General features: G+C 42.2%; 1 protein-coding gene across 2 annotated transcripts in view; it reads right to left on the bottom strand.

Annotated features, from left to right (window-relative positions):
• The window catches only part of ZC3H12C (zinc finger CCCH-type containing 12C), a 74,620-nt gene extending 49,248 nt beyond the window's left edge, over positions 1–25,372 (bottom strand). The window contains exon 1 of one of the 2 annotated variants that reach the window (XM_062196970.1): positions 25,283–25,372. In XM_062196970.1, coding sequence (XP_062052954.1) covers positions 25,283–25,306 — 24 coding nt within the window. In that variant the 5' untranslated portion in view covers positions 25,307–25,372. Of the gene's footprint in view, positions 1–25,067; positions 25,139–25,282 lie in introns of those variants that run through there. The other variant, XM_062196971.1, reaches the window with a different exon arrangement.
• Positions 25,373–27,996: the final 2,624 nt, after the last annotated feature.

Raw genomic sequence — 27,996 nt, 5'->3', positions numbered from 1 at the left:
GCCATTTTACTAACTCTGGGAAAGCAGCAGAAGATGGCCCAAGTCCTTGGGCATCTGCACTCATGTGGGAGACCCAAAAGAAGCTCCTAGCTCCTGGCTTTGGATCAGCCCAGCTCCAGCTGTTGTGGCCAATTGGGGAGTGAACCAGTGGATGTAAGACCTCTCTCATTCTCTCTGCCTCTCCTCTCTCTGTGAACTCTGACTTACAAATGAATAAATAAATCTTGGCCGGCATTGTGGCTCAATAGGCTAATCCTCCGCCTAGTGGTGCCAGCACACCGGGTTCTAGTCCCGGTTGGGGCGCCAGATTCTGTCCCAGTTGCCCCTCTTCCAGGCCAGCTCTCTGCTGTGGCTCGGGAGTGCAGTGGAGGATGGCCCAAGTGCTTGGGCCCTGCACCCGCATGGGAGACCAGGAGAAGCACCTGGCTCCTGGCTTTGGATCAGCGCGGTGCGCCGACTGCAGTGCGCTGGCCATGGCGGCCATTGGAGGGTGAACCAACAGCAAAGGAAGACCTTTCTGTCTCTCTCTCTCACTGTCCACTCTGCCTGTCAAAAATAAAATAATAATAATAATAATAATAAAAATAAATAAATCTTAAAAAAAAATTAAAAATCTGAGTTACACAGGTGAAGTCACCGACATCCCAAATGGACACTGGTTCAAGTCCTGGTTGCTCCACTTGTGATCCAGCTCCCTGCTAATGCACCTGGGAAAGCAGCAGAATACGGCCCAAGTACTTGGGCCTCTGCACCCACGAGGGAGACCTGGAAGACACTCTCTCTCTAACTCTGCTCTACAAATAAATAAATCCTAAAAAAATAATCTGAGCTACAAATCACAGGCCTCAGGAGGGTCCTCTGCTTTGTTTTCAAAGTTGTCTACAACCTGGATCTCCTCAGCCCCGTAATCTTACTTCCCACTTTCCCGCAGGTGAAGGGAGAGAAAAAGTGAAGTTATAGGTGCTGAAATAAATTTCCTTTAAGTCCAGTACTGCCTCACGCATATCACACGCGTCTCCCAAGCTCAACTCCAGTCTTCTTTTTCCATTACATCTTCTTGGATTAGTCTAGTTTTGTTTATTTCCTGGTCCTTTGGTTTCTATAATGTGACTGTCTAGAACTAAGGCAGGAAAAAGACCTGTTCAAATTCCACCAATATTCTCAACAATAAACATGCTCTGATAGAAAGAACTAAAAATTGGTTTCGTTATTAAGAAAAAAAGGGGGCCGGCGCCATGGCTTAACAGGCTAATCCTCCACCTTGCGGCGCCGGCACACCGGGTTCTAGTCCCAGTTGTGGCGCCGGATTCTATCCTGGTTCCCCTCTTCCAAGCCAGCTCTCTGCTAGGGCCCAGGAAGGCAGTGGAGAATGGCCCAAGTGCTTGGGCCCCTGCACCCACATGGGAGACCAGGAAGAAGCACCTGGCTCCTGGCTTCTTATTGGCACAGCATTCATGGTGGCCATTTGGGGAGTGAACCAACGGAGGGAATATTTTTCTCTCTGTCTCTCTCTTTCTCTCTCTCTCATTGTCTGGAACTCTACAAATTAATTAAAAAAAAAAAAAAAAAAAGAATGTATTCCTTGCCCTTGAATCTCAATTGGGTCTCACACCCTACTGCCTTCATACCCCACCCCCCACAACCACCTGAAAGACCACTTCTAGGAATTCCCCTCTGCCTGCTACTCCCTACCCACACCCCCAACCCGGAGCCCTCCTAAAATATCAAAAGGCCTGGCCCCTGGGGGTCGGGGCCTTCTGCCAGTATTCCATCATGTGTACAAATGCTAATCTAACAGAACAGCTAAAGCAGGAAGAGTAGAAAGAGAAAACTCAAGAGGAAAAAAGGATATATATGATTTTACAGAACAGCTATATAAAGGTAGCTAAAGGGGGTAGTGATGTGGTGTAGAAGTTAGTTAAGTCTCTATCTGCGGTGGCAGCATCCCATATGGGCACCTGTTTCATCCTGGCTGCTCCACTTCTGATCCAGCTTCCTGCTAATGTGCCTGGGAAAGCAGCAGCAGATGGCCCAACTACGGTGGTTGTGGCCATTATGGGGATGAATCAGTTGATGGAAGACCTCTCTGTTTCTCTTTCTCTTTCTCTCTTTCTCTTTCCACCTCTTTCTCCTTCTTTCCCTGTATCTCTGCCTTTCAAATAAACAAAAAATAATTTTAAAAAATAACAGAAATTGTGAGTAAAAGATAACCAAAATATGCAATTTTTACATAAAACAAAGTACATATACATTACTTGAATTAGAAAAATAATTAGATGGCACTTAAATGACACTACTGCTTATAGTAGTGATAACAGTTTCAGTGGCAGCATCAAATGTTGGTCATGATTCATTTCTTCTCTTCTAATGCCATTTTCTACAACAGTCCTCACTTTCCACCTGGAACAGGTTCATTTCTGTACATCATTATCTTTAGGCTGCTCATACCAAATGGCACTATGAGCGCGACTTGTCCTTGTAAACGTGTTAAATCCCTCCACTTAGGGAGGGAAGTATCATTACATTCTTGGAATTGTATCTATGAACTACATGGTAAGTGCATATATTACTAAAAATAAATTGAAAATAAATAAATTGCTCCAATTAGATTGGCTATTAAATAAAAGAGAAAAGATAGCAAGTGCTGGTGAGGATGTGGAGAAAAGGGGGCCTTGCACATTGGTGGGAATGTAAATACGTGCAGGCACTATGCTGCCTGGAGATGCCTCAGCAATCCCAAACCTGGGTTTATATGCAAGGGAAATAGAAGCCTTCTGTTCAATAGAAACCTGCATTCTCAAGCTCAGAGCAGCCCTGTTCACAATGGCCAAGAATGGAAACCTAAGTGTCTATCACTAATGAATGGGTAAGAAAATATGATATGTAAATACAATGCAATACTATTCAGCCACAAAAAATAAAATCTTATTCACAACAACATGGATGGAACTAGAGGTCATTATGTTAAGTGAAATAAGCCAAGCAAACACAGAAAGACAAGAGTCCCATGATCTCACTCATACGTGGATTCTAAAAACAAGAAGGTTTAGAAGTTAAAAATATGATGGTTTACTTTTATCAGTGGGCTGGGAAAGGAAACAGGGAGAGAGTAGTGGGGAAAGGTTGATTTCTAGGTGCTAAGTTAAAGCTAGACAGGGGTAACAAGTTCGGGTGTTCTATTGCACAGTAGGAACAGATAATGTTAATGCTATGTACACTTTTCTCTTTAAAAAAAATCTAGAAGACAGAATTTTGGATTTTTTACTATAAACAAATGTTAAATGTTTGAGGAAAGGGGGCTGGCGCTGTGTCATATTGGGTAAAGCCGCCCCCTGCAGTGCTGACATTCCATACGGTCTCCAGTTCAAGTGCCAGTTGCTCTACTTCTGATCCAGCTCCCTGCTAATGATGCCTGGGAAAGCAGTAGAAGATGATACAAGTCCTTGGGCCCCTGTACCCACGTGAGAGACCCAGAAGAAGCTCCTGGCTCTTCGCTTTGGATTGGCCCAGCTCCAGCCATTGAGGCCATTTGGGGAGTGAATCAGCAGATGTAAGACCTCTCCCTCTGCCTCTGCCTCTCTGTAACTTTATCTTTCAAATAATAAATAAATCTTAGAAAACATGTTTGAGGAAAAAGATAATTTACCCTGACTGGACATTATACAATGTATACATGTATAACACCACATGGTACCCCAGAAATACATAAATTTTTATAAGGCTGTTAAAATTTTTTCAAATAAAATTTTTTTCACTTTTCTAATGTTTTTTAAAAATAATAATTCTAGAGAGTAAGCTAGTTTAAAAGCACTTAATCCAAAGCATTATTAGGAAACTGACAAGCTGCAAAAAACAATTGTATTGGAGTTAAAAGGGGTTTGTCTGTTCTTGCTAATGGTATATAAGAGAGTATAAATGGTATATCAAATGTGTTCCCTTATAAAGGAACAGATGGAAAAATTAAGACATGACATGATAGTGAATAATCGAAGAGGGACTACAAATGTACTATGACAAGTAAAAGTATAATATTAACTAAGTTGGATCAAAATATAAATTCTTAAAAATCAATGTGGAAAATATGACTGTTTATATCACTTCTTATTAAGATGAGAAATTAAATGCTTGTGATAGTTCTGCTAACAGCCTCATACAACTGCCTTTAAATAATGCATACTACTGATTTTAGACAAATTCTTTGGTATATAAGAAACTGCAAAACACTGAGAAGTGAAAAAAAAAGAGTAGACATGTTAGAAATTACTTAGTGAATTACTAAGTGAAACTGGCATAAAAGTTTACAATAACATTTTTCATTATAGAGTTCTGTTCATGTCAGTAGGTGACGTAATAATTAAGATAGTAAGAATTCTAAGTACAAATGCACATATGCTGTTAGCAGTTACATATGGAACAGTTACATATGGAACAGCTGCCCATGCCATTTGATTACAAACTCTAACAGGGCAGGGCGTCTTGGGTTGTGTTTTCTGGGGTATCTCCACCACCTACAAGAGTATCTGCAACATAACAGATGCTGAATCAACAGATGCTAAATAAACGATGGCCAAAATCTCTTTTGTTTACCTTCCTAATATAACTCACACTTGAGTCAAATCCACATTTTTAAAGCAGTGAGTCTCTCAGCTAAGGCTGCACATTGGAGTCACCCTGGGAGATTTAAAAATATACTGATGTCATGGTGCCACCCCTACAGAATCTGTTCTTACTGGTCTGGGGAAGCCTGGCCACAGGTGTTTTAAAAGCTTCTCAGGTGATTCTGGTGTGCAGTCAAGTTTGTAAACATGCAAAGTTTGTTTCTTCTGGAATACTTTTTTCCATAACTTCTAATTAACTCCAATCCATTACTATTGAAGATTCAGCTAAAATTCTAACTCTGCCGTGATACCATTCCTGGAATGCTAAAATAATGCTGGAACAACCAACAACAAAATCCTTCTTTGAATGATTAAAGTTTTGTACAGGGTTTGGCATATGGCTATGGCATGATAAATGCTTAAAATGGTGCATAATTCTGGGAGGATGCCACATAACAGAAACTCAATAAACATTTATTGACAGAATGATATAGGGTGGATGTTGTTGGCACAGTGACTTAAGCTACTGCTTGGGATCCCTGTATTCCATATTGGAGTGCATGGGATTGAGTGCAGCCTCCACTTCTAATCCAGCTTCCTGGATGAGAAAGCAGCAGATGATGACCCAAGAACTTGAGTTTTTGCCACCCTCATGAGAGACCTGGATGGGGTTCCTGGCTCCTGGTTTTGGCCTGGCCCAGTTCTGGCTGTTGTGGACATTTGGGGAACAAACCAGCAGACTGAAGATCGATCTCTCTCTCCCTCCCTCCCTCCCTCCCTCTATGTAGCTCTAGCTCTTTCAAATAAAACTTCAAAGAATGATGTACAGTAGATCCTCATTATTTACATTATATATTTATCAACTTATTTACTTGCTAAAATTTGTAACCCCCAAATTAATACTCATAGGGCTTTTTGAGGTCATTCCAGTGACATATACATAGGAAAGTGGTAAAAATTTGAGTTGCCCAAGGCATACAATCCAGCAGAGGTTGAACAGGGCAAAGCTTTCTATTCATGCTTCAGGTCTCATTCTGTAAACAGTGTCCTTTGTTCTGCAGTCTATTTAGTGCTGTTTTCTCCATTTTTGTTGGTGAATTCAGTGTTTTAAATAACCTCCAAGTATAGTGCTGAAATGCTGTCTAGTGACCATCAGTGCAAGAAGGCCGTGATATGTCTTAAGGAGAAAAACGTGAGTTAGATAACTTCGTTCAGAAAGGAGTTATGGTGCTGATGGCTCTGAGCCACCCCCCCCCCCCTTTTTTTTGACAAGCAGAGTGGACAGTGAGAGAGAGAGACAGAGAGAAAGGTCTTCCTTTTCTGTTGGTTCACCCTCCAAATGCCAAATGGCCGCTATGGCCGGTGCACTGTGACCTGGGCTGCGCAGATCCGAAGCCAGGAACCAGGTGCTTGCTCCCATAGGGTGCAGGGCCCAAGCACCTGGGCCATCCTCCACTGCCTTCTCGGGCCACAGCAGAGAGCTGGACTGGAAGAGGAGCAACCGGGACAGAATCTAGCACCCCAACCAAGACTAGAACCGGAGGCCTGCGCCGCAGGTGGAGGATTAGCCTAGTGAGCCGCGGTGCCGGCCCTGAGTTCCCTTTTAATGATATGGGTGTATATATACACACACACATATATGCAATAAGATGTCTTAAAACACGTGTAAAACTAGGTTGTGTAATAACGGAATAATGACAGTTTGGCCAGAGGCTTGCAGGAACCTAGCCCTGTATGTTCTCTAGGAGCAGCAAATGGTTCAGTGCTCACCAGTTCATCGCCGCAACTTCACAGAACACAGCTACAATACGAAGCAATTGTCAATGCTCCCTCTCTTCAGAACTCTTACCGATCTTAACTATAGTTTTTAATACCAGGTTCCCTCAGCAAATGGAATCTCCTCCATGCCAGACACTGAGACTACATCAAGAACAAAGGATGACCTCTCTGGCTCCAGCTTACAGTGTAGCATGGTGAGGGGCAGGGGAGAAAATGTGAACAGAGAGTACAGGTCCCATGATGGCAAGTGGTTAAATAAGACCTAGGAATCAGGGAAGGCTTCTGCTACAGGATGCTATTTGTGCAGCCATCTGAATGCAGTGAAAGAAGAGAGATAAGGCACTGGTCAGAGTGTGGGGGTCCATGCAATATCGGACACGAAGCCTAATACTAACAGGACACTATTGAGAGGGGATTAGCACCTTTTTAAAAGAGGATCCAATGAGCTCCTTTGTTTCCCTTCCAGCACTTGCAAATACAACAAGCTGGGCCATGCTGAAGCCAGGAACCAGGAGTTTCTTCCGGATGGGTGCAGGGGCTCAAGCACTTGGGCCATCTTCTGCTTCTTTCCCAGGTGCATTAACAAGAAGCTGGATCAGAAGTGGAGTATGAGCCAGCATCCATATGGGATGCTGGCACTGTGGCTGACTCCTTAATGTTTCTCTTACACAGTGTTTCACTGAGCTCTTGGGTTTTCTAGGTATATATAATAAATCAAATTGCCTCTTCTTTACCAGTTTTTTTAAATCTTGCCCCAAGCTTCTACTTGCATTGTAATGTTAAAGAACATGATCATTTTGCATTGTTCCCCATGTAAATGGAAATGACTCTAGTGTTTTTATACCAAATATATGTAAAACAGCTTTGGGCAAGTTAACCTCCCCTCGCTTGCTTCAGCTTTCTCAACTGTGGGGGGAAAAAAAGGACTTTTTTTTTTTCCTGAAATTTAATAAGCTAATAAATATAAAATTCCTAGGATCTGTAATAATAAGCATTTTCTTAACTTGCTTTGCCACATTTTGATATCATTATTTTGTTGACTTAAAGGGGTATGGGGCCGGCACCTCGGTTCAATAGGCTAATCCTCTGCTTGCAGTAACCACACCCAGGGTTCTAGTCCGGGTCGGGGCGCTGGATTCTGTCCTGGTTGCTCTTCTTCCAGTCCAGCTCTCTGCTGTGGCCCGAGAAGGCAGTGGGGGATGACCCAGATGCTTGGGCCCTGCACCTGCATAGGAGACCAGGAGGAAGCACCTGGCTCCTGGCTTCGGATCAGCGCAGTGCGCAGGCCGCAGCGTGCTGGCTGCAGCGGCCATTGAGGGGTGAACCAACGGAAAAGCAAGACCTTTCTCTCTGTCTCTCTCTCTCTCTCACTGTCCACTCTGCCTGTCAAAAAAAAAAAAAAAAAAAAAAGGGATATGGCAGGGCTGGCACTGTGACATAGCAGGTAAAGCTTCCACCTGTGATGCAGGCACCCTATATGAGCACCAGTTCTAGTCCTGGCTGCTCTACTTTCCATCCAGCTCCCTGCTAATGTGCCTGGGAAAGCAGAGAGAATAGCCAAAAGGCGTGGGTCCCTGCACCCATGTGGAGATCTCTCTCTTTCTCCCTCTTTCTATGTAACTCTTTCAAGTAAATAAATCTTTTTTTGTTTGTTTGTTTTTTTTTTAAAGGGATATGGAGAGCAGTGTTAAACTTAGCCGTTAAGAGGCTGGTGGGGATGCCCATGTTCCATATTGGAGTACATGGGTTTGATGCATGGTTTTAGCTCTGGACTCAGTTTCCTAATAATTCAGACCCTGGGAGGCAGTAGTGATGGTTCAAATAACTGTTCCTGCCACCCATGGAGGAGATCTGGATTAGGTTTCTGGCTCTCAGCTTTTCCTGGTCCAGTACCAGCCACTGCAGGCATTTGAGGAGTTAAGCTGTAGATGGGAGCTCTTTCTCTGTCTCTCAAATACATGACATACACACATACGTACATACATTTTTAAATACGTAGCTCTCTCCAAATTATTTCTCATTACCAAACCACTGGCCAATGAAAAAGGGAGGTAGACTAGATTGGACCACTTAGTCCTATTGAGCCACCATTAACTGTAGAGATCAGACTTGCCAGAATTCTGAAACTTGTCTCTGAACACTTTGGTAGCTTTGGGATCCGCATGGGAGGAAGGCCTATACATCCAGGAATGGAGAAGTCCCTACCTGAACTCCCGGGGAAGAAAAGTCCTTGTCAAGGTCCCCGCGGGTGCCTAAAGGTCAACCAATGAGGATTAGACCCGCCTCAACCTTTAACCCCCATGCCCGGAATCTATAAAAGGAGCACTCCCAATCTCTGATGCGAGACTTCCCCGGCGCCTGCTCTGTTGCTCTGTTGGGGCCGTGGAACCTCGCCCGGGAGCGGAACCCCAATAAAAGCCTGTGAATTAATTGATTCGTCTGCCTGGGAAGATTTGTTACGGGCCGGACACCTTGCACACTTAACTATAAATTCCAGGGTACAATTTCCTCTGGCATAGAATCCAAAGAAAAAGAGGATGAATAAAAGGGTGATTTTATAATGTATGGACATAAGGACCAATACCATACCACATTCTCTCCCCCAAAACTAATCAAGTACCTTCATGCCTCTGTATCTGTTTCCTCAGCTACCAAAAAAGTGATAATAACACCATCAACAGTGTAGGGTTTTATAAGGATTAAATGAGTTAATGTAACATTAACTTAAAATAGTGCCTGTCAGGGCCGGCACTGTGGCATTATTAACTGTGGGTTAATTCCCTGGCTTGAAGCACCAGCATCCCATATGGGCGCCAGTTCTAGTCCCAGCCGCTCCTCTTCCGATCCAGCTCTCTGCTATGGCCTGGGAAAGCTTTAGAAGATGGCCCAAGTCCTTGGGCCCCTGCACCTGCGGGGGAGACCCAGAAGAAGCTGCAGTCTCCTGGTTAGGAATCGGCACAGCTCCGGCCATTGTGGCCAATTGGGGAGTGAACCATCGGATGGAAGACCTCTCTCTCTCTCTCTCTTTCTGCCTCTTCTCTTTGTGTGTAACTCTTTCAAATAAACAAATAAATAAATCTTTAAAAAAAAAAAACAGTGCCTGTCACAAAGTGAATGCTAAAACATATCTTTAAAAAGGTTTACACATAAGGGGAAACTGCAGTACAAAACCCAATTTTCATGCCTTGTTTTATGTTTTCATTGCTGCACTCCTATACCCATTAACCTCCTTTCATAGAAGAGTGCTTACCACAGAATTTTCTAAAGTAATCAATTGCTACACTTTGAGTTGGCTTTCTCAAAAGATTCATAGATTATTAACCATTGAGAAGCTAAATTGACTAAGGAGTTAATTTTATTGATAATAATTTGATTTACATACAGAGTACCTTAGCTCTTAGGGAATTTTATAGATATTAGCTGGTGACCAAATTTTTTAAAAAAAATTCTTTACAAATAATACTGCTTTAAAGAAATACTTTGACAAGAGACAGGAATAAAGCAGCATAAGCCATGATTATCCAAACTAAATAAGAGTGTAAGATAGTATCCAATGAATTCACTTCCCAACTCAAGAAACATTTATCTGAACGCTGACTGTGAGAAAGGGATAACGCAGAAGTTAGAAGGATGAACATGGTTGCTACTCTCTTTTTTAAAAATTTTTTTAAGATTTATTTATTATTAGAGAGACAGAGAGAGAGGTCTTCCATCTCCTGGTTCACTCCTCAAATGCCTGCAACGGCCAGAGCTGGACTGATCTGAAGCCAGGAGCTTCTTCCAGGTCTCTCAAGTGCATGCAGGGGCCCAAACCCCTGCCATAAGCAGAGAACTGGATCGAAGAGGAGCAGCTGGGACATGAACTGGTGCCTATATTGGGATGCTACCAGCCCCAACTATTGCTACTCTTAAGGAGGGTAACATTTAGCAGGAGGAGCCCATGTTGTAGTGTCGTGAGTAAAGCCGCAGCTGGTGACTTGCTGGAATCCCATATGGGTGCCAGTTCATGTCCTGGCTGCTCCACTTCTGATCCAGCTCCCTGCTAATGGCCTCGGAAAAGCAGCAGAGGATGGCACAAGTGTTTGGGCCCCTGCTACCCATGTGGGAGACCTGGAAGAAGCTCCTGACTCCTGGTTTCTCCTTGGCCCAGCCCTTGTCATTGCAGTCATTTGGGAAGTGAACCAGCAGATGGAAGATTTCTCTCTCCATCTCTTCCTCTCTCTCTCTGTAAACTCTTTCAGATAAATAAATCTTAAAAAAAAATTTACCAGGGAAATAAATGCATATCGGTATAATACAAGGCATGCCAAAGGTAATGGTATTAACAAAGACACATTACAGAATCCAAAAACAAAGCCTAAGATTTGGGAATATTCTAAGAGGCAACACATACGCTGAATAAGGAAAGACAGCAATGGCATATTTTTATACACACTGTGGGGTACCTGTGTATGGTAGTGGGAAGAGGAGAGTAAGGAAGGCAGTGAAATAAAAGGACCCTGCTCAAAAAAACAACAGGATCAAAGGCACAGAAGCGTGAGAGACGCTAACACACACAGCACTGTTCGACTGATCCATAAACAGAACGTTCTTCAAAGAGTTCATGGAAAATGGGTATTATGAAAAAAACTATGCATGGATTTAAAAAAACACAAGAAAATAAACTTATCTCTAAGTTTAATTTTTCCATGAAGTTTTTCAAGTGTCTGAGATTGCTGCAGAAGAGGCTAGAAAGTGAAGATGTGCTAGTTCATGGCAAGTCTTGAATGCCATATTAACGAGTTTCACTTCTGGTGATGGGAAACAACTGAAAGTTCTGGAGAACGGGAATAATGATTTCTACTCACATTTTAGAAAGGTAATGAGGAATCACTGAAGGTTTTTGAGCATGTGAATAACTTGTTCCTAACTATATTATATGTGGTAGCTCCAGCTGTATTTGTTTTGGGAGGTAGGAAACACAAAAGACAGTAAGTCAGGAAGGTATAATAATCTAAACAGAAGGTGACCAGGATCTAAAGGTTAGGCAGAAAAAAAGAAAGAAACATGAGACATTTTCCAAGACAGAGCCAACAGGTCTAATCAAGATTAGAAACTAAAGACAAAAGAGGACAGGATTGCATTACAAAAGGGGCCAACATACAATACAATCATCAAAATATTTTAAATTATAATATAGTGAAATAAATAACAGGATGTAGCAGCAGATCTAATAATAACACTCATGATTTTGAAGAAGTTACAAGTACAAATGCTATTAGTGGGTTTGGTGCTGACATTCACAACTAGAGAAAGCACTAAACTTCAATTAGAGAGCATGAAACATCCCATCCATCAACATAGGGTCATCAAATTCTACTCACTGACCCTTTGGGAAGCCACAGGACACGTGTTAAAAACTCCTCGTTAGGAAACAGGAGTGTGCTGGAGAAGAGATGACACATAGGTTCAGCAGAAAAATAAGATACAAGGAGATATTTATGCAGGTGGTAAAGTAGGACAGGAACTGTTTCAAAAGCCTCTCCCTCCCCATGTTGGGGGGATAAGAACTTGAGAAGAATGGATTCAGTAGAGCAGGAGATGTGAAAGAGACATGTGCACACACATCAGTGAATGAATGATTGAGATAAACCGCGAGCACAGTAACTCAGAGACCAAAAGCAGAAACACCAGTGAGGTGGAGAGAATAGCATTCTTGTGTCCGTCAGACAATCTCTGGCTCGACTTCATATTGTAGTTCTCGGTAAAACTAACCAGCCTACCACTCTCAACTCCTCGGTCCTTCCCTGCGTCCACAGGACCCAGTGGGCCAGGACTGACAGAGTGAAGAGGGGAAGGTAAGAGAAAAGGCCTTCCTCAGGAGCACGTCAACTTTTCCTGTGCTGTTCCTCCTTTTCTTTTCAAAGATTTATTTATTTGAAAGGCAGAGTTACACAGAGAGACAGAGAGAGACAGAGAGGTCTTCCATCTGCTGGTTCACTCGCCAAATGGCTGCAACAGCCAGAGCTGGGCTGGTCCAAAGCCAGGACCAGCTTCTTCCGGGTCTCTGGAAGAAGATCAATTTGGGCCATCCTCCGCTGCCCTCTCAGGGAGCTGGGTTGGCATGGGAGCAGCAGGGACTCTAACTGGAGCCCATATGGGATGCCAGTGCCACAGGTGGTGGCTTTATCTGCTACACCATTACCACTACGCCAACCCTGCTCTTCCTCCTTTTCTAACCAACCCTTCTTTCTTTCTTTCCAGCACTTCAGATACCTAGATGCGCTTGGCAACCTAAATATTCTCACCCTGATTGCTCCTTCTGATATTTTCCCCATAAAAATCAAAATCCTCAAGGGAAAATCTGTTAGGGTGTTAAGATACTTTCACATCTAAGTAGGGAGGCCCTCAAGGAAGGGGGTAAGTGCAATGGATTTTGTAAGGACAGCCCGATAAACCAAACAATTACTCCAACTAAAAAATTGAGGAAATGCTGTTAAATATAAGAATCTTAGAATACTTCTGGTCTCTGGCTTTCCTTCCTTAATCCCACACCTTTCCTCCTCTGTGCTTGTGCGCTAATGCGTTTATGTGTAGGTGCACATATGCACCCACATGGAAAGAAGGATGTGAGTGGGCATGGAATCAGCTTACTCCATTTCTCTTGGAAGAAACTTTCAACCTATTGGGTTTGATAAACAAAAGTTACTGGGGAAGCAAAGATTTGGCAGTTAACTGACCAATCAGTGTTCAGAACCAGTATTTCTACAATAAGCAACTGAGCATTTTATTTTACCTTCTAATTCTGATTCTCTTTTTTAAGAGGTAACACGAAAAGTTGAGCAAAAGGCTATCACACATTGGGAAGCATGAGAAGTCTATACACTTTAGGTTTATAAATGAAAATTATTTCAGGATTTTGATCATATATAAAGCCATGTAGAACTGTCTCATTTACATAAGGTATATATCCTGAAATATACATGCAATCTATTAAAATGTACAGAAAAGTTAAGGACTCATTTGTTACCAAAGTAGGAAATAAATACTTATGATCTACCTGTAATTTTGAGGACTGCTCAGGCCCAAGAATCAGCAGCCATTAGCACATCTGCCAAACTAGCATTCTGGCTGCTGGCTGCCACTCAGGAGTTCCAAAGTATTTTGTGCACCTGCCAGGTCTTCACTCAGGTGCAATCCCAGCATGAAATGGTCTCAAAGCTGTGCTGCAGCTGCCAACCAGGCACAGGCTCCCCAGCCATCCGGGCCAGCAGGAAAACTCCCTGCCTCAACCAAGCTCACAAATGCACTTTGTGCATTTTTTCTTATAAACTGATTCCTGATTCAAAACAATCATACTTGATATACATACTACCCATACTCTGAAGCATTTTTTTTTTTTTTTAAATACAGAAAAGCTTTTCTATCTTGTGGAATCAGGATTTGGCTTTAGTTGCTTATTATGCTCTGCTCATGTTCTTATTCAAAAGAAAGGTTGAGTCCACTATTACTTTGAACAGTTTATACATCCCAACCATAACCAGGACATGAAAAATTCATTTCTATTTATGAAATTTTACCATCTCACAGTTAGGGTGGGAGTACTCAGAAGATACTCCCTATTAAACTGGAAACAAGAGCAGAGAGGCCACAACTCCCAACCCCCAGGCAATTCTAGAAAACCCACAGAAGGGAGCACAATGAGGGCCATGGCGGGACATCTATCAGCAGGAAGATTCTATTTAAGGACTTAAATATTTTTAAAACAAGCTGGGAGGTCAGTTTATTGTGAAAGTTACAACAGCCTATCCTTACATGAATGGGACACAATGCCTGATAACCCAAAGTATTAGATTTATTACTCTTATTCATGGGTCTTAAATGATGATTATGTGTATACCTAAACTCCAAGGTATACAGGTATTTAAACAACAACAACAAAAACCTACTTCAATTGCTCACATAATATTACTATTCACTCTGGGTGGTTTGATTTTTAAGGATGAGATGCAGACATTTATACTAGACCAGATTTTCCAGGCACTGAAGAAAATCTCAAAGCTTGAGAGTAGAAACACACTCTGACCATTACACATAAAAATGAGAGCTTAGCAGCAGGTGGATAGCCAAAAACAATCACAAACCTTAAAAAAAAAAAAGTAACTATAAATTAAAACTCCTTTCCAAATAACTCTGTAGTTTAATAAAAGACGTTTTAGAGTATTTAGAAATGGATAATAAAATGATAATCTATAGGAAGTGGCCAAACTGATAATCAAAGAAAAATTTATGTTGTAAATACATTTAATAGAAATCAAGAAACAAAATAATTAACCATTTATATTGGAAAGAGTAAACTGAGCAAATAAACCAAAATAAAGGTGGACAAAAAATAAAATCAAAAGCAGAAACAAATTAGGAAGCAAAAATAAAAAGTAAAACTGCTTAATAAAAAGGAGAGCTGGTTCTAAATGACAGATGAATGAATGAATGAATGAATGAATGGTTTCTGAAAAGTCTGACAAAGAGATCTGGGAGCTCTACAAATACATTCCACTGTAAGTTTTCAGTGCAATGGAAAAAGTTCTTTAAATGTAACATTTCTGCATAAATCTCTGTACCAACTATTAAGAAACTATAATCAAAACTGACTTATGAAGAGACTTGCAAGTATGAACAATCACGGAAGAAGTGAAAACTTTGTTCAAAGATTTATGTAGCTTCTTCCCCTCCAGATAAAGGACTCTCTTCCATAGGTTCTATGATGTGTTCTAGCAAAATCTCAAAGCTTCCAGCAACTCTCATTTTATTTAGATTATTCTAGGGTGCTGAAGAAGACGGAAGGCATTCCAGCTAGTTTATGAGGCTAGGGCAACTGTTGACAAAACCCAACAAAAACATCACTAACCTCCCTTAGAAGACGTATAGATAAATCTTAATTAGATTTAAAAGCCCAAAATGTAAGAAAATTATTTAGCATACTCAAATTATAATAATGAATTAACCAGGTAGGTTTTATTCAATATCAACAGATTTTCCAAACTTGAACAACCTTGCTAATTCAACTTATTACATGTACTAAATGCTGCTGTGTCAGATTTGAGTGTGGAAAATGACCTGAGATATCAAGAGTGTCTACAGTTTTCATTTGAGCAGCTGAAAATGAGGCGATAACATTTATTCAACTTGAGAAAGAAACAAACTTGAAGGTAATTTTAGTTTCAGATACCAATAGCTCTCTAAGTGGAGCTGACTACAAGTCAGTAGTGAGTGAAACTCAGGATTGCAGACATAAATACAGTAGGTCTCAGCATGCAGATGGTAGTTTAGAATATAATGTTGGCTGGATTCATTTTGGAATAGTGTAGAAGAAAGACAAGAGTAAGCAAAATGTTAGTAACCTTAGTGGAGAAAGACACTCTCCGGATTTGTGACTGCCATATTTTCATGTAGTATCTATGTTGCTATACCGAATCACTTTTCAACACGGTAAACTGTGAGTTCAGTGCAAAAATTATTTAATCATAACATCACAATGTCACAATGCATTGCCTGCTAACCTCTGGAAAATTCAGTGGCACTTCTCTTTGGAGTTTATAAATTATGTGAGTCTTTTTGAGGGGCAGGAAATGGTGCTTTGCAAAGATGCCTAAGGGCGTGGGTAAGGAGGGTACAGGAACAACAATCCTGCTACTTCATTTGAAGGGTTTTGTTCCGGGGAGCACAAATTTCCTTTACTATTACTCATATTTTAAGGTATGATGTAACAAGTGGACAACTATAAAAAAATAGGCCTCAAAATGTAGAATGCTGAGATAACAACAGAACTAGTAGGTGGGCTGAAATCAGTAAGATTTCAATTTTCCTGGATTTATGCTGATGGACTGCATGTTCAAGAAAAAAGGAAGAGATTATGTCTCAATACTGAAAATATATTGAAGACGTTTCTTAAAAGATATTTAGAGATGTAATCATTTCAGGGATTCCCCTTTTAACATGCAAGTCTATTTTTATGTCTCTCACATTTAACTCTTACAACAATTTTCATAATATGCATATATAAGCACAGGACACCTGTGTTTAAAAACAGTCACCAGCATTTTAAAAAGCAAAATACCAAAATGAAAGCCCAGTAAAATTAGAAATAAGCCCTATATGCCTATTAATCAATACTGTTCTTTGATTTTAGCCACTGTAATACAACAAGGGAAAAAAAAAAAGATACAATTGAAATACTGGGGGGAAAACAGATATTAGGGCATTACTTCCCAAAAATCAAGAGAATCAACTGAAAAAATGTTGGTTCTAGGCCCTAAAATGTATCTACCAGTACGTAAAAATGTTCAATGGGTACTCAAATGGTATATAAAAATGAACAACTTTCTTTTTTACCAGCTACTACGAGGTATAAAACTTGGTACAGGCTGAGATACCCTTACCTAAAATGCTTGAGTCCAGAAGTGTTTCTGATTTTTTATTCGGAATGTTTGCACATACATCATGGGATATCCTGGGGATAGGACCCAAGTTCAAACACAAAATAATGTATATTTCATATATGCCTAATGTACATAGTCTGCAGGCACTTTTATACAATATTTTAAATGATTTTTGTGCATCAAACAAAACTTCATGGTGTGGAATCTCCTAGTTTCAGTGGAATGTTGACTTCAAAAAACTTCAGATTTTGGGGTTTTTTGGATTTTGGATTAAGGATGCTCAATGTTTATATAACAAGGGAAATTGTGCTCCAATAAAGGGCCCAAGGATTTAGGTTCAGCCACACACATTATCACTTAATTTCCAGTCATGATATTACAATGAAAAATCTTATTTCATGTAATTTTACAGCCAAAAAAAAAGCTGGTGCTTAGGGAAATTAATAAGAAATCTGTGTAACATCACATACATAACCAGTTAGTGTGCCAACAGGAACTCAGACTCAGTCTTCATTACTCTACAAAAGCAGATTGTCAGCACTATTATGACTATTCTCGTCTATCAAATTAGCAAACACAGGCAGCGTGGGGAAACAGTGGGAGGTGCAGAGAGACGGACATTCATGCACCACTGCTATGTCTATAAACTGGTGCAACATTTCTAGAGGACAATTTGCATGATTACACCTGGAATATGTTAAAAATATCAATGTGGACACTGACCTACTTACACATTTATCTCACTGTGACTTATTACAATGAGAAAAAAGAAAAAATTGGTTACAATCTAAATATCTAACAACATAACCTTGATTAAGTTATAGCACTTGAACATACTAAATGACATTCAGCCAATAAAAATGATCTCCTAAAAGGATATTCAATGACAGAGAAGAACTACTATAAGATATTCAGTGAAAAGAAACAAAAAGATAAAATAAAAATAAAACAGAAAAGAAGGAAAAAGAAACAAACTACACAAGCACATGAGGAATCCTTTTTAAAAGTTGATGGAAAATCTGTATTATGAAAAAACTATGCCTAGGTTTCAAAAATTTTTGCAACAAAATAAACTTTCAATTCCATTTCCCCGTGAATTCTAAAGTAACCTGTTCTTTTTTAAAAAAGATTTATTTATTTATTTGAAAGTCAGAGTTACATAGAGAGAGGAGAGGCAAGGAGGGAGGAGAGAGAAAGAGAGAGAGAGGTCTTCATCTGCTGGTTCACTCCCCAAATGGCCGCAACGGCCAGAGCTGCGCTGATCTGAAGCCATGGGTCTCCCATGCTGGGCAAGGGCCCAGGCACTTGGACCATCTGCTGTCCCAGGCCACAGCAGAGAGCTGGATCAGAGGTGGAGCAGCCGGACTCAAACTGGCACCCATGTGGGATGCCAGCACTGCAGGCAGCGGCTTTACCTGCTATGCCACAGCGCCGGCCCCAAACCTGTACTTTTTAAAAAGGTTATGTTATATGGATTAAACGACTTAAAAATAAAAGCAAAGAGTGGAAGGCATTTAGCCTAGCAGTTAAGCTGCTTGGGTTTGATTCCTGGCTCTGGCTGCTGATTCCAGTTTTCTGCTCAAGTAGTCCCTAGGAGGCAGCAGTGATGGCTCAAATAATTGGGTTCTAGCTACTCACATGGCCAACCTGGATTGAACTGCCAGCTCCTGGCTTTCCATGGGCCCAATTCCAGCCACTGTGGCCATTTAGGAAGTGAACCAGCAGGTGGGTCTCCCTTTGTTTATTTTCCAGTTTTTCAAATAAATTTTTTAAAATTATAAAAAGGTTAAAAAATAAAACAAGGATATAAAAATTATCTCTAAGTAAGAATTATAGATGATTTTCACAACCATTTTACATCTTGTCTATATTTACAAATGTGATAAAATATATTTAAATATTAAACTCAGAATTTAATTTTAAAAATCAAATTGAAGTACTCAAAATAATCAAAATGCAGTTTCTCCATTGAAATCCATTTTTACAATGCATGGCACTGCTGATTTTATTTTACATTGTTTATGCCCACAATTTTTATCTTACTTAAATCACTTTTCTTAGTAAACAGAAATAATGGGACCAGCATTGTGGCATACTGGATTAAGCAACCTCCTCTGATGATGGCATCCCTTATGGACACCAGTTCATGTCTTAGCTGCTCCACTTCTAATCCAGCTCCCCAGTAATGTGCATGGGAAAAGCAGCAGAGGAAGGCCCAAATGCTTGGGCTCTTGCACCCAGTTGAGAGAACCCTGGGTTCACCCTGGTCCAGGCTGGGCTGGCTGTTGTGGCCATTTGGGGAATAAACCAGTAGATGGAAGACCTCTCTCTACTGTCTCTCCCTCTCTCTCTGTAACTCTGACTTTCAAATCAATAAAATAAATCTTAAAAGGAAAAAAATAAAATGTACTTTACCTAAATAGATCATTTACTGCACATTTTAAGTCTTTTAGATCTGTACTAGTCATTTAAAATTATAGAAGCATTCCAGATAATATCTAATACATAAGATCACCAATTCAATGGGGCCATCAGAGAAAATGATGACAAAGATTTTTTTAAAAGTGTTAAGTCAACAATGAGCAGATAGCTTAATTACACAGGGACACTGTTCCCAAGTGTACAAAATGATAAAAATAAATTGGAAAGTAAAAGCCAAGATTTGAAACAGACTAAATCACAGAATAGGGATAAAAGTAAGCCCACATAATTTTGAATAGGAAATGAGCACAGATGACTAAGAACAAAGAACAAAAGCTAATTTTAGCTTCACCCTAAAAGACATAAAGATTTGAAAGCCCTTTGAAAATCTTAAAATATAAACTGACGTATTAGAAGCAATAAAAGTAAATGATTTTACAGAAATCTTAAATGTAGGAATTCCAATTAATCAGAATACAACTGAGACCCAGGGGATAAACAGAAAAACAAAACATAAATATGGATACGGCTAAATCCTTTCACAATTTTGAATGCCTTCTTTGTGTCAAGCACTTTTACATTTGTTATCTTGAATCAGTAGATAGTGTTTGACAGATTAGAAAGCAAAGAGAAACTGAGAGACTTATGTAGGGTCACAACCAGAAAATGGGAAAGCCAGTGTTCAAATTCCAGGTCTAGCTGATCTCAGACACTCTACCTCCTTCTCAAGACAGTACAAATTTTAGTTCTTCGATCCAGACTACCTGAGTTTCTTTTCTACCTAAAACTTTTATTTTAGACATGATAGCATGTTGTAATCCAGTCTTACAGCAGGTACCTCAGCAAATTAGAGGGAAGGGGTAACAATATCGTCAAGCAGAGAACTATAAAATCATTGATAAAAATCAATATAGGGGCTGGCACTGTGGCACAGCAGGTTAAATCACCGGTGTGAAGCACCGGCAACCCATATGGGTGCTGGTTCTGCTCCACTTCTGATCCAGCTCCCTGCTAATGCGCCCGGGAAAGCAGTGAAGGATTGCTCAAGTCCTTGGGGCCCTGCACCCATGTGGGAGACCCGGAAGAAGTGCCTGGCTCCTGGCTTTGGATCAGCTCAGCTCTAGCTGTTGTAGCAATTTGGAGAGTCAATCAACGGATGGAAGACTTTCTCTCTCTCTTTACCTCTCTTTGTAACTGTCTTTCAAATAAAGAACTATGTACCTCTAAATAAAAAAAGAATCTATATAAATAATTTATTCTGCTGCTCTACTCCTAATCTAAAACAAACAAGCTTAACAGGTACCGCTATTCAGAATACATCAGAAATATCAGTAACCTTGGCCAACTTCACCTCTCCAGCATCAGTCAAGCAAAACAATAATAAAAGCCTTATACAGTTGTTGTCAAGCTAAATTAGAAAGTACATGTAAAGTCCTTAAGCCTGACATTGACATAACGTCCAGTATGTTAGCTTTTATTTTCCAAAATAAGTGAAATTATAGACTTGACTGAAGCCAGAAACTCCATCTGGGTTTTCCCACATGGGTGGCAGAGGCCTAAGCACTTGAACCATCATATGCTGCCTCCCAGAATGCATTAGCAAGTAGTGGAGTAGCCAAGACTCTGACGGGCACTCCATGATGGGATGTGGGCATCCAGCCGTGGCTCAGCCCACTAGTGCCACAGTGCCCACCCCAAGAATTATGACTCATCTCAGACCCCTTTACTTGCTTCTGATCTTTTCCACCATTAGCAGATTTAAGTACTACATGACATGTAATATTAAAAATATATTCATGAAATATCTACCATGTGCCAAACCATGGAGAAGAATCAGGATAAAACCATGTGGACCACAGTCCTTGCCCTCCCTCAGTGAGCCTGAAGACTGCTAACAAGATAAAACAAACACACCTAAGCAAAGCATGAGGTACGATCAACAGTCAGTATTATCAATTAATCCTATGACAAATGTATGCACTAGGTAGTTTTTCTCTATTTTATAAAGAGCAGAGACAGAAAACAGAAGAAATGAAGAAACAATAAACAATCATCTAATATGCAAGTCAGGAGATTTCAGATGGCTTTAATTTTATCTAGGTTTCACTTCTTCTTAATCAACTTGTACAACTTCATAATTTAAAATATAAATATAAAAGTTAACATTAAAATTAGATATTAAAGCTCATCAAATTATCAAAGAGTTTAAAAATGAATTAAACATGGGATGAAATCAGGATGCTCTTTGCTAATGGTGAGCATATCAAAACTTTTTTGAAAAAGTTTTTAGCCATCAAAAACTTTAAAGCTTCTCTCTGATCATTACTTCTAGGAATCCATCCTAAATATATAAATGCAGAGAAAAATTTTTTGCTGAATGTTTAATGAATGCATTATGACATTAAAACACTGAGAAGAAACAAGTCTAAATGATGTAGGAAATTATTAAGTAACATTGTCATGAAAAAGTATTTGAAATATTTTTAATGTCATAAGAAAATCCTTAATGCATGTTAAATGGGAATGGGAAGGTGGAATACAAAGTTTCATAGACAGTAGATTTCTAAGTACACAGGACAGTGAAATCTCTTCTGTAGAAATAAACTCTTAAGAAAAAAATGATTCTATTGTATCATTTAAACTGATAACAGAAGAATCTATTAACATGTATGAGATTACAGAAACCTTAGCATCTAACAAAGACTTATCCTAACTAAGCTGGAACTCTCCCTCTGCCATCACCAATTGCGGGACCAATGTTGAAGGCCCAAGGGGCATATTAGCAGTTGAAACACAAGCAGCTTTCTTAGAATATTTGATAGATTTGAGATTCAATCTCAGAATCTCAATATTTTAAAGTTTGGAATCATGATTTTTATTATTCACTTACAATCTTATTTAATATTTCTCTTTCTAATAAAAACTATATCCTAAAACTTTACTTGCTACCTTAATCATCCAAAATCCCTCATCATCCGTTACATAACCCAAATACTGTTCCACTCATTCCTGTTTTCTTGCCATGGTTCCTTGTCTCATACTCTCACCTAGAAATGACTGCCCCCCAACTCTGCCTACCTGCATCCTACCTTAATTTTTTTTTAATTTACTTATTTTCATTTTATTTGAAAGACAGATGGAGAGATATCCTCCATCCATCACTTCCCAAATGCCTGCATTTGGCCTGGGGCTGGGCCAGGCCAAAGCCAGGAGCTGGGAACTCAATCTGGGTCATTTACATGGGTGACAGGGGCCTAAGGACTTCAGCCATCTGCTGCTGCTGCCTCCTAGAGAATGCATTTCCAGGAAGCGGGGTCCAAAGTGGAGCTGGAATTCAAATCAGGCATGCAGATATGGATCTTAATTGCTGAGCCAAATGCCTGTCCCTGGATGCTACCTTGAGTCCTTCCCTAGTGTCTGAATTTTGGACTTATCTGTCCATGCAAATAAGTCTCCACTTAGCATCAAGGTCAGGGTCTTACAAGGAACCTAGATTGCTACTCAATAATTATTTGCTGGAGGAAGAGAAATGTAGGTTTCAAATGAACAATAACAGCAGGTTAGTTAATAATTAATCCTACATCCCAACATTAAAGATTTTTTTAAAAATTCCCTACTTATATTTCGTTTCTTTAAAACTGCTATCAAATTAGAATAAAAGAATTCTTATGAATTTATATACAAAACAATGAAAGACACTAAAAATGGATAAAATGAGAGCAACCCCTTTACACTATGGTTTCCTAGAATGAAGTAGAATGAGAAAAACATTTTAAAGATAATTTCTATTAACTACTTGGGGTCCAATTTAGCAGATGTAACCCATGAAAAAACAGCCCCAGAGATGCCTGCAGTATAAAAATAGGATATTTTTATTACTCTGGTAATTAAAACAAAAATTTAGTAAAAGGAAGTGACTAATAAAAACTCCCATCGGCATAAAACATTCCAAGTTTCTGTTTCCAATCCTTCAATATTTCCCACTATGTTAAAATAGTTGCATTGGGCTATTAAAGAGGCTAAAAAATTTTTGAATCTTTTTTGGTTGTTGTTTTATATTGTATTTTATTATGTTTGCTAAATATTTTTATTATGACCAGATGCTAGAAATGTAACTGTAACTTACTTTGAAAGTAAAACCCATTTTTTAAGTAAAAATACTCAAATATTTTTAATTATAGATATTTGGTCGACTATTCTGGTATTTTTATGGTATCTTCAAATAGAAAGACTTAGGTAACTTAATATAAGGCCACCAAAAAGGAAGAAAACAGGTGAACACTGTGGCAAGTCTGAAATAGGCATCTTCCTGAGCTTATCACAAGGATTAATTTTGTAAAATGCATCCCACATGGGCTCCAGTTCCAGCCTCAGCTGCTCCACTTCTGATCTAGCTCCCTGCTAATGAGCCTAGGAAAGCAGCAGAGGATGGCCCAAGTCCTTGGGCCCTGCACCCATGTGGGAGACCTGGAAGAAGCTCTGGCTCCTGGCTTTGCCTTGGCTCAGCCCTGGTTGTTGCAGCCACTTGGGGATTGAACCAGTGCATGGAAGATCTCTCTCTCTCTCTCTCTCTCTCTGTAATACTGCCTTTCAAATAAATAAATATCTTTAAAAATATTTTTGTAAATCTTTGGTGAAGCTATTATATATATATATATCTTCAAATACCAAAGAACAGTACAATTAAGAAATTACTACTAAAAATAATGGGATATATGTGATTAAATGAGAGTCATACCCTCTAACCCAAGAACATATTTAATATGTGTCCGTATACTGCCTTGGTGACACCTTATGGTTCTTGGAAAGTCCAGAAAAATGTGAGGCACAGCTTTAGAAAATGAGGAACCAACCTAACAACTTTCCCAAATTTCTAAGTAATACAGTATTTAGGCCCAAGAAACTCCGTATCTATTCTAAGATGCTTAAAAAAAAAAAAAAGGCATCTGAATCACTAAGAGCCTGGTGGGCCTGGAGATACTGCAACACAGGCTTGCAACCAATAGGAAAACTTTCCCTGGTTCTGGCTTAGATTTCACCTCTTTATCACAAAACTCCCAGCACAAACCGGCATTGTCAGCGGATGCCCACATGTCAAGAGACCCCAGCTAGCATAAGCAAGCAGCTGGAAGGTAGCGCTCTGGTCCACGACTTCAAGGGGGTCAAAGAGAAAACAGCTTAAGGAAGAAAAGTGAGATTTCATCTCTCCAAGTTACATGTGCAATACCTCTTTGTAGGGAGTTCAGAATGGGAACTGGCCGCGCTCTGAGAAAAGGGAGACCGGGCCGGAGGCTGAGGGGTCAGGGCCAGGGTGGGAAGGAATGGCCTGGAAGGGGTGAGGGCTGTTCGTTAGGACCGGCCAGGAGAGCGGCGGCGGTTTGGATGGAGGGGTGGTAATAAAGCTAGCGGCCGGGGCTGGATCCGAGAGGTCCGACCCGGCCACCCCGACCCCACGACAGCGCCCAGGGCCAGAGTCGCAGAAGCGGAGCTGCGGGTCCGCTTCCATCGGGGGCGCCCGAGCCCGCCTCCGTGTCGGCGGCCGTGCCCCCCGGCGGGTGGCAGTGGACGGTGCCCTAGGCCGCGGGGCCGGGGACACCGGCCTCACCTCGCCCGAAATCCCGGCGGGGACGGCGCTGCCCGCCGCTGGGATGCGCTGGGCTCTCCGCTCCGCACCGCCGGAGGGGAACGAGCGCCGTGACCCCACCTCCGGGAGCCCCGACCCGCTCGGGCCTGGAGAGCACCCGGCGCGGCCGCCCCGGCCCCGGCCCTGGCCCGGACTCCGACCCCTCCCTCCGCCCGGCTCCCTCGGGACCGCGCTCGCCGCCCCGCTACCCCCTTCCCGGGAACAAACCTTGGAGCCGCTGCCCGGCATGACCAACCCCGCGAGGAAGCGGCGAGCCGGCGCCGGGGCCCGCGGCGACCGCGGCCACCTCGGCCCTCGCCGCGCCGAGCCGCGCCCGCCCGCCCGCCCTTCCCCGCGGGCCGCGGCCCCGGCGCCCTCCTCCCCGGGCTTGCACAACTCACACCCCCCAACGCGCGCGCACACGGATCTGTTGCTCAACCTACTTGCAGCCTCTTCTCAGCAGCCATCACAGCATGCCCTGGAAGCCGGGGCAGCCCCGGGGCCCTCCGGTAGGCGGCCGCCTCTCGCCTCAGCCCTGGGCCGCCGCGGCCGCCGCTAGGGCGCGGGGCAAGCGGGAGGCTCCCCCATGCTGCTCGCCAGCCCGGCCCGCCGGCCGCCCCGGCACGACCGGGCCCCTCGGCTCTGCCCGCCGCCCGCGCCGCTGCTCGGCGGGCGAGAGCGAACCTGGCTCTGCCGCCCGCTGCCTCGCTCCTCGCCCGCCCGCCTGCAACCGCCGCCGCGCCGCTTCCTCCTCCTCCCCTTCTCTCCTTTCCTTCTCCTCCTTCGCCGCCTCTGGAGAAGAGGTTGGCAAACCAGCACCTGCTGCTGGAGATCGCCGAGAACTGAAACAGGAAACCCCGAGCCAAGGGGAAAACCCGGGAGGCGTGGAGAGGGGTGAGGGGAGCTGCTGGAACCTGTCGGGCGCGACCCAGCCCAGCCGCCGGGGCTGCCCGAGGTTGCCGCGCCTCCTCCCCTCGCGCCCATTCCCATTCCCGGCCCTACCCTGGGGTCCCGACATTCCCTCGCGGCTCCCCCATTCCGGTCCCGCAGGGCGCCTCTCCCCTCGCCACCTCCTACTCCCCCTCGCAGAAACAGGGCTCGTGCCCAGGGCGGTCAGGGAAATCGACGGTCCTTCTCGGGGCATGGTTCCCGTAGTTGTTTTCTTATTATCCAACATTCCGTAATGAGGGAGAACCACACCCTGCATGAACAACACCAGTTAAGGGTATTGAAACAAATCGAAGGGTTGAGAATTTCACCCAGGGAAAGGACTTCTTTTGGCGAGCAAATTGGTCCTGTTGCAAACGGCAATCACGTTAATCCTTGGAAAAATCCAGATCTCTCTAAAGAGGTGGGGGAGGAAGCAAGCCCTCTGGGCTGAGGTGGACGCCTGAGTTACAAGTTGGAAAAGCACTGAGGTCGGAGAGCCTCTCTGCTTCACTGAATTGTACAGCACAACCTAGGTCAAATTTCAGAAACGTTCAAATACTCTTACTCACCTTCCTGTCCTCACTCCTAGCCTTGGACGGATGCATTTGCTTCTGCAGCTAAGAGGGAAAGACACCTGATGGACTGTGCCCCTACCATGTGCCACAGACCAAGTAGCATGTTTGAAACGTTTATCCCATTCAATTGTCACTACAGCCTTGTGGGCTGGGTATTATAATGCTTTCTCCCTTAGCAAGTTGAGGTTAGAAAATTTGCTGACTGGGGCCAGCACTGTGATGTAGCAGGTTAACGCCCTGGCCTGAAGCGTCAGCATCCCATATGGGCACTGTTTCTAGTCCCAGCTGTTCCTCTTCCAATTCAGCTCTCTGCTGTGGCCTGGCAAAGTAGTAGAAAATGGTCCAGCTCCTTGGGCCCCTGCACCCACGTGGGAGACCCAGAAGAAACTCTTGGCTCCTGGCTTCGGATTGGCTCAGCTCTGGCCATTACGGCCATCTGGGGAGTGAACCAGCAGATGGAAGGCCTCTCTCTCTGTCTCTACCTCTCTCTGTAACTCTGTCTTTTAAATAAATAAAATAAATCTTAAAAAAGAAAAATTTCTGGCAACTGCACAGCTTGAATGTGAAGGATCCAGATATGTCACACACAAAGCACATATTTGTTTCCCTGGAGCAAGGTGCATGCCCGTGATCAACCTTTTCACCTTTAATAAGATAATTTCTTGCCTCTGAATTGTTTGCAATAGGCACATATGGTTTAAGCCTAGATCTGCTGAATTTTGCTTGGACTTCTTAACGGCAGTGATATTCATGGTGCTTATTGGGGCTTCAAGTTCATAGTTTCCAGTTTAAGGTTCTCTACCAAAAAAATCTGCCTATGTGGCTCAGCTGAGTAGCACAGATGTCCCACTTCTTTGGACAGCATCTGCAGCTCTTTAGCTATTGATGATGGGGTCCCAGCTAAGCACAGGATCCTGGAGGATCCTGAATCTGCCTGTGATAGGAAAAGAGAGAGGCTTCCTGAGTCGGCTTTCTACTTCACTAGACCAGTTGGGGACCTTTTAAAGAAACTTGAAGACAAGTAGGCTGGCTTCCCTGGCTCACAGTTTTTAGTACCACCTAGAAGGATATTCTGAACAAGCAGCTCCTGTGTACTGGGCCAAACCTTCAGAAGTCTCTGGAACAGGATTAGTGGCAACAACTTTGAGTCTGGCTGGCTGGGGACAATAGATGACAGCATCTGTGGCATGATTTTAGTGATGCCAGGAAGTTCCCTAGTCCATGATAAACTCATACTGCCCACACCGTCTACCTCTCGCACTGACTCAGCTAAATTCCATTCAATATTGATCAAGCACTGTTAAAGATCAGGGCACTCTGCTAGTGATGAGTAATTGTTACAATAGCTAACATTTAATGAGTGCTTGCCAGGTTCTAGATACTATTCCAAGCCGGTTGTCTGTGTTATATAATGCCCACAAAACTCCTATGAGGGAAGACCCACCACTATTTCCATTCAACGGTTGAGCAAACTGACACCGAGATTACAGTCAGTCAGTAACAGAGAGTGCAAGGACTAAAATGTCGGCAGTGCCCATTATATAAATATCATACAGTAACTGCCTTTGGTAGCCTTCCTATTAAGTTGGGAAGATAAAAACACAAAAGTTTGCCTGTCAAAAATAAAAAAAAAAAAACACAAAAGTTAAAAG

This window comes from Lepus europaeus, chromosome 7, assembly GCF_033115175.1.
Source record: "Lepus europaeus isolate LE1 chromosome 7, mLepTim1.pri, whole genome shotgun sequence".
NCBI lineage: Eukaryota > Metazoa > Chordata > Mammalia > Lagomorpha > Leporidae > Lepus > Lepus europaeus.
This window is presented reverse-complemented; position numbering and strand designations above follow the sequence as displayed.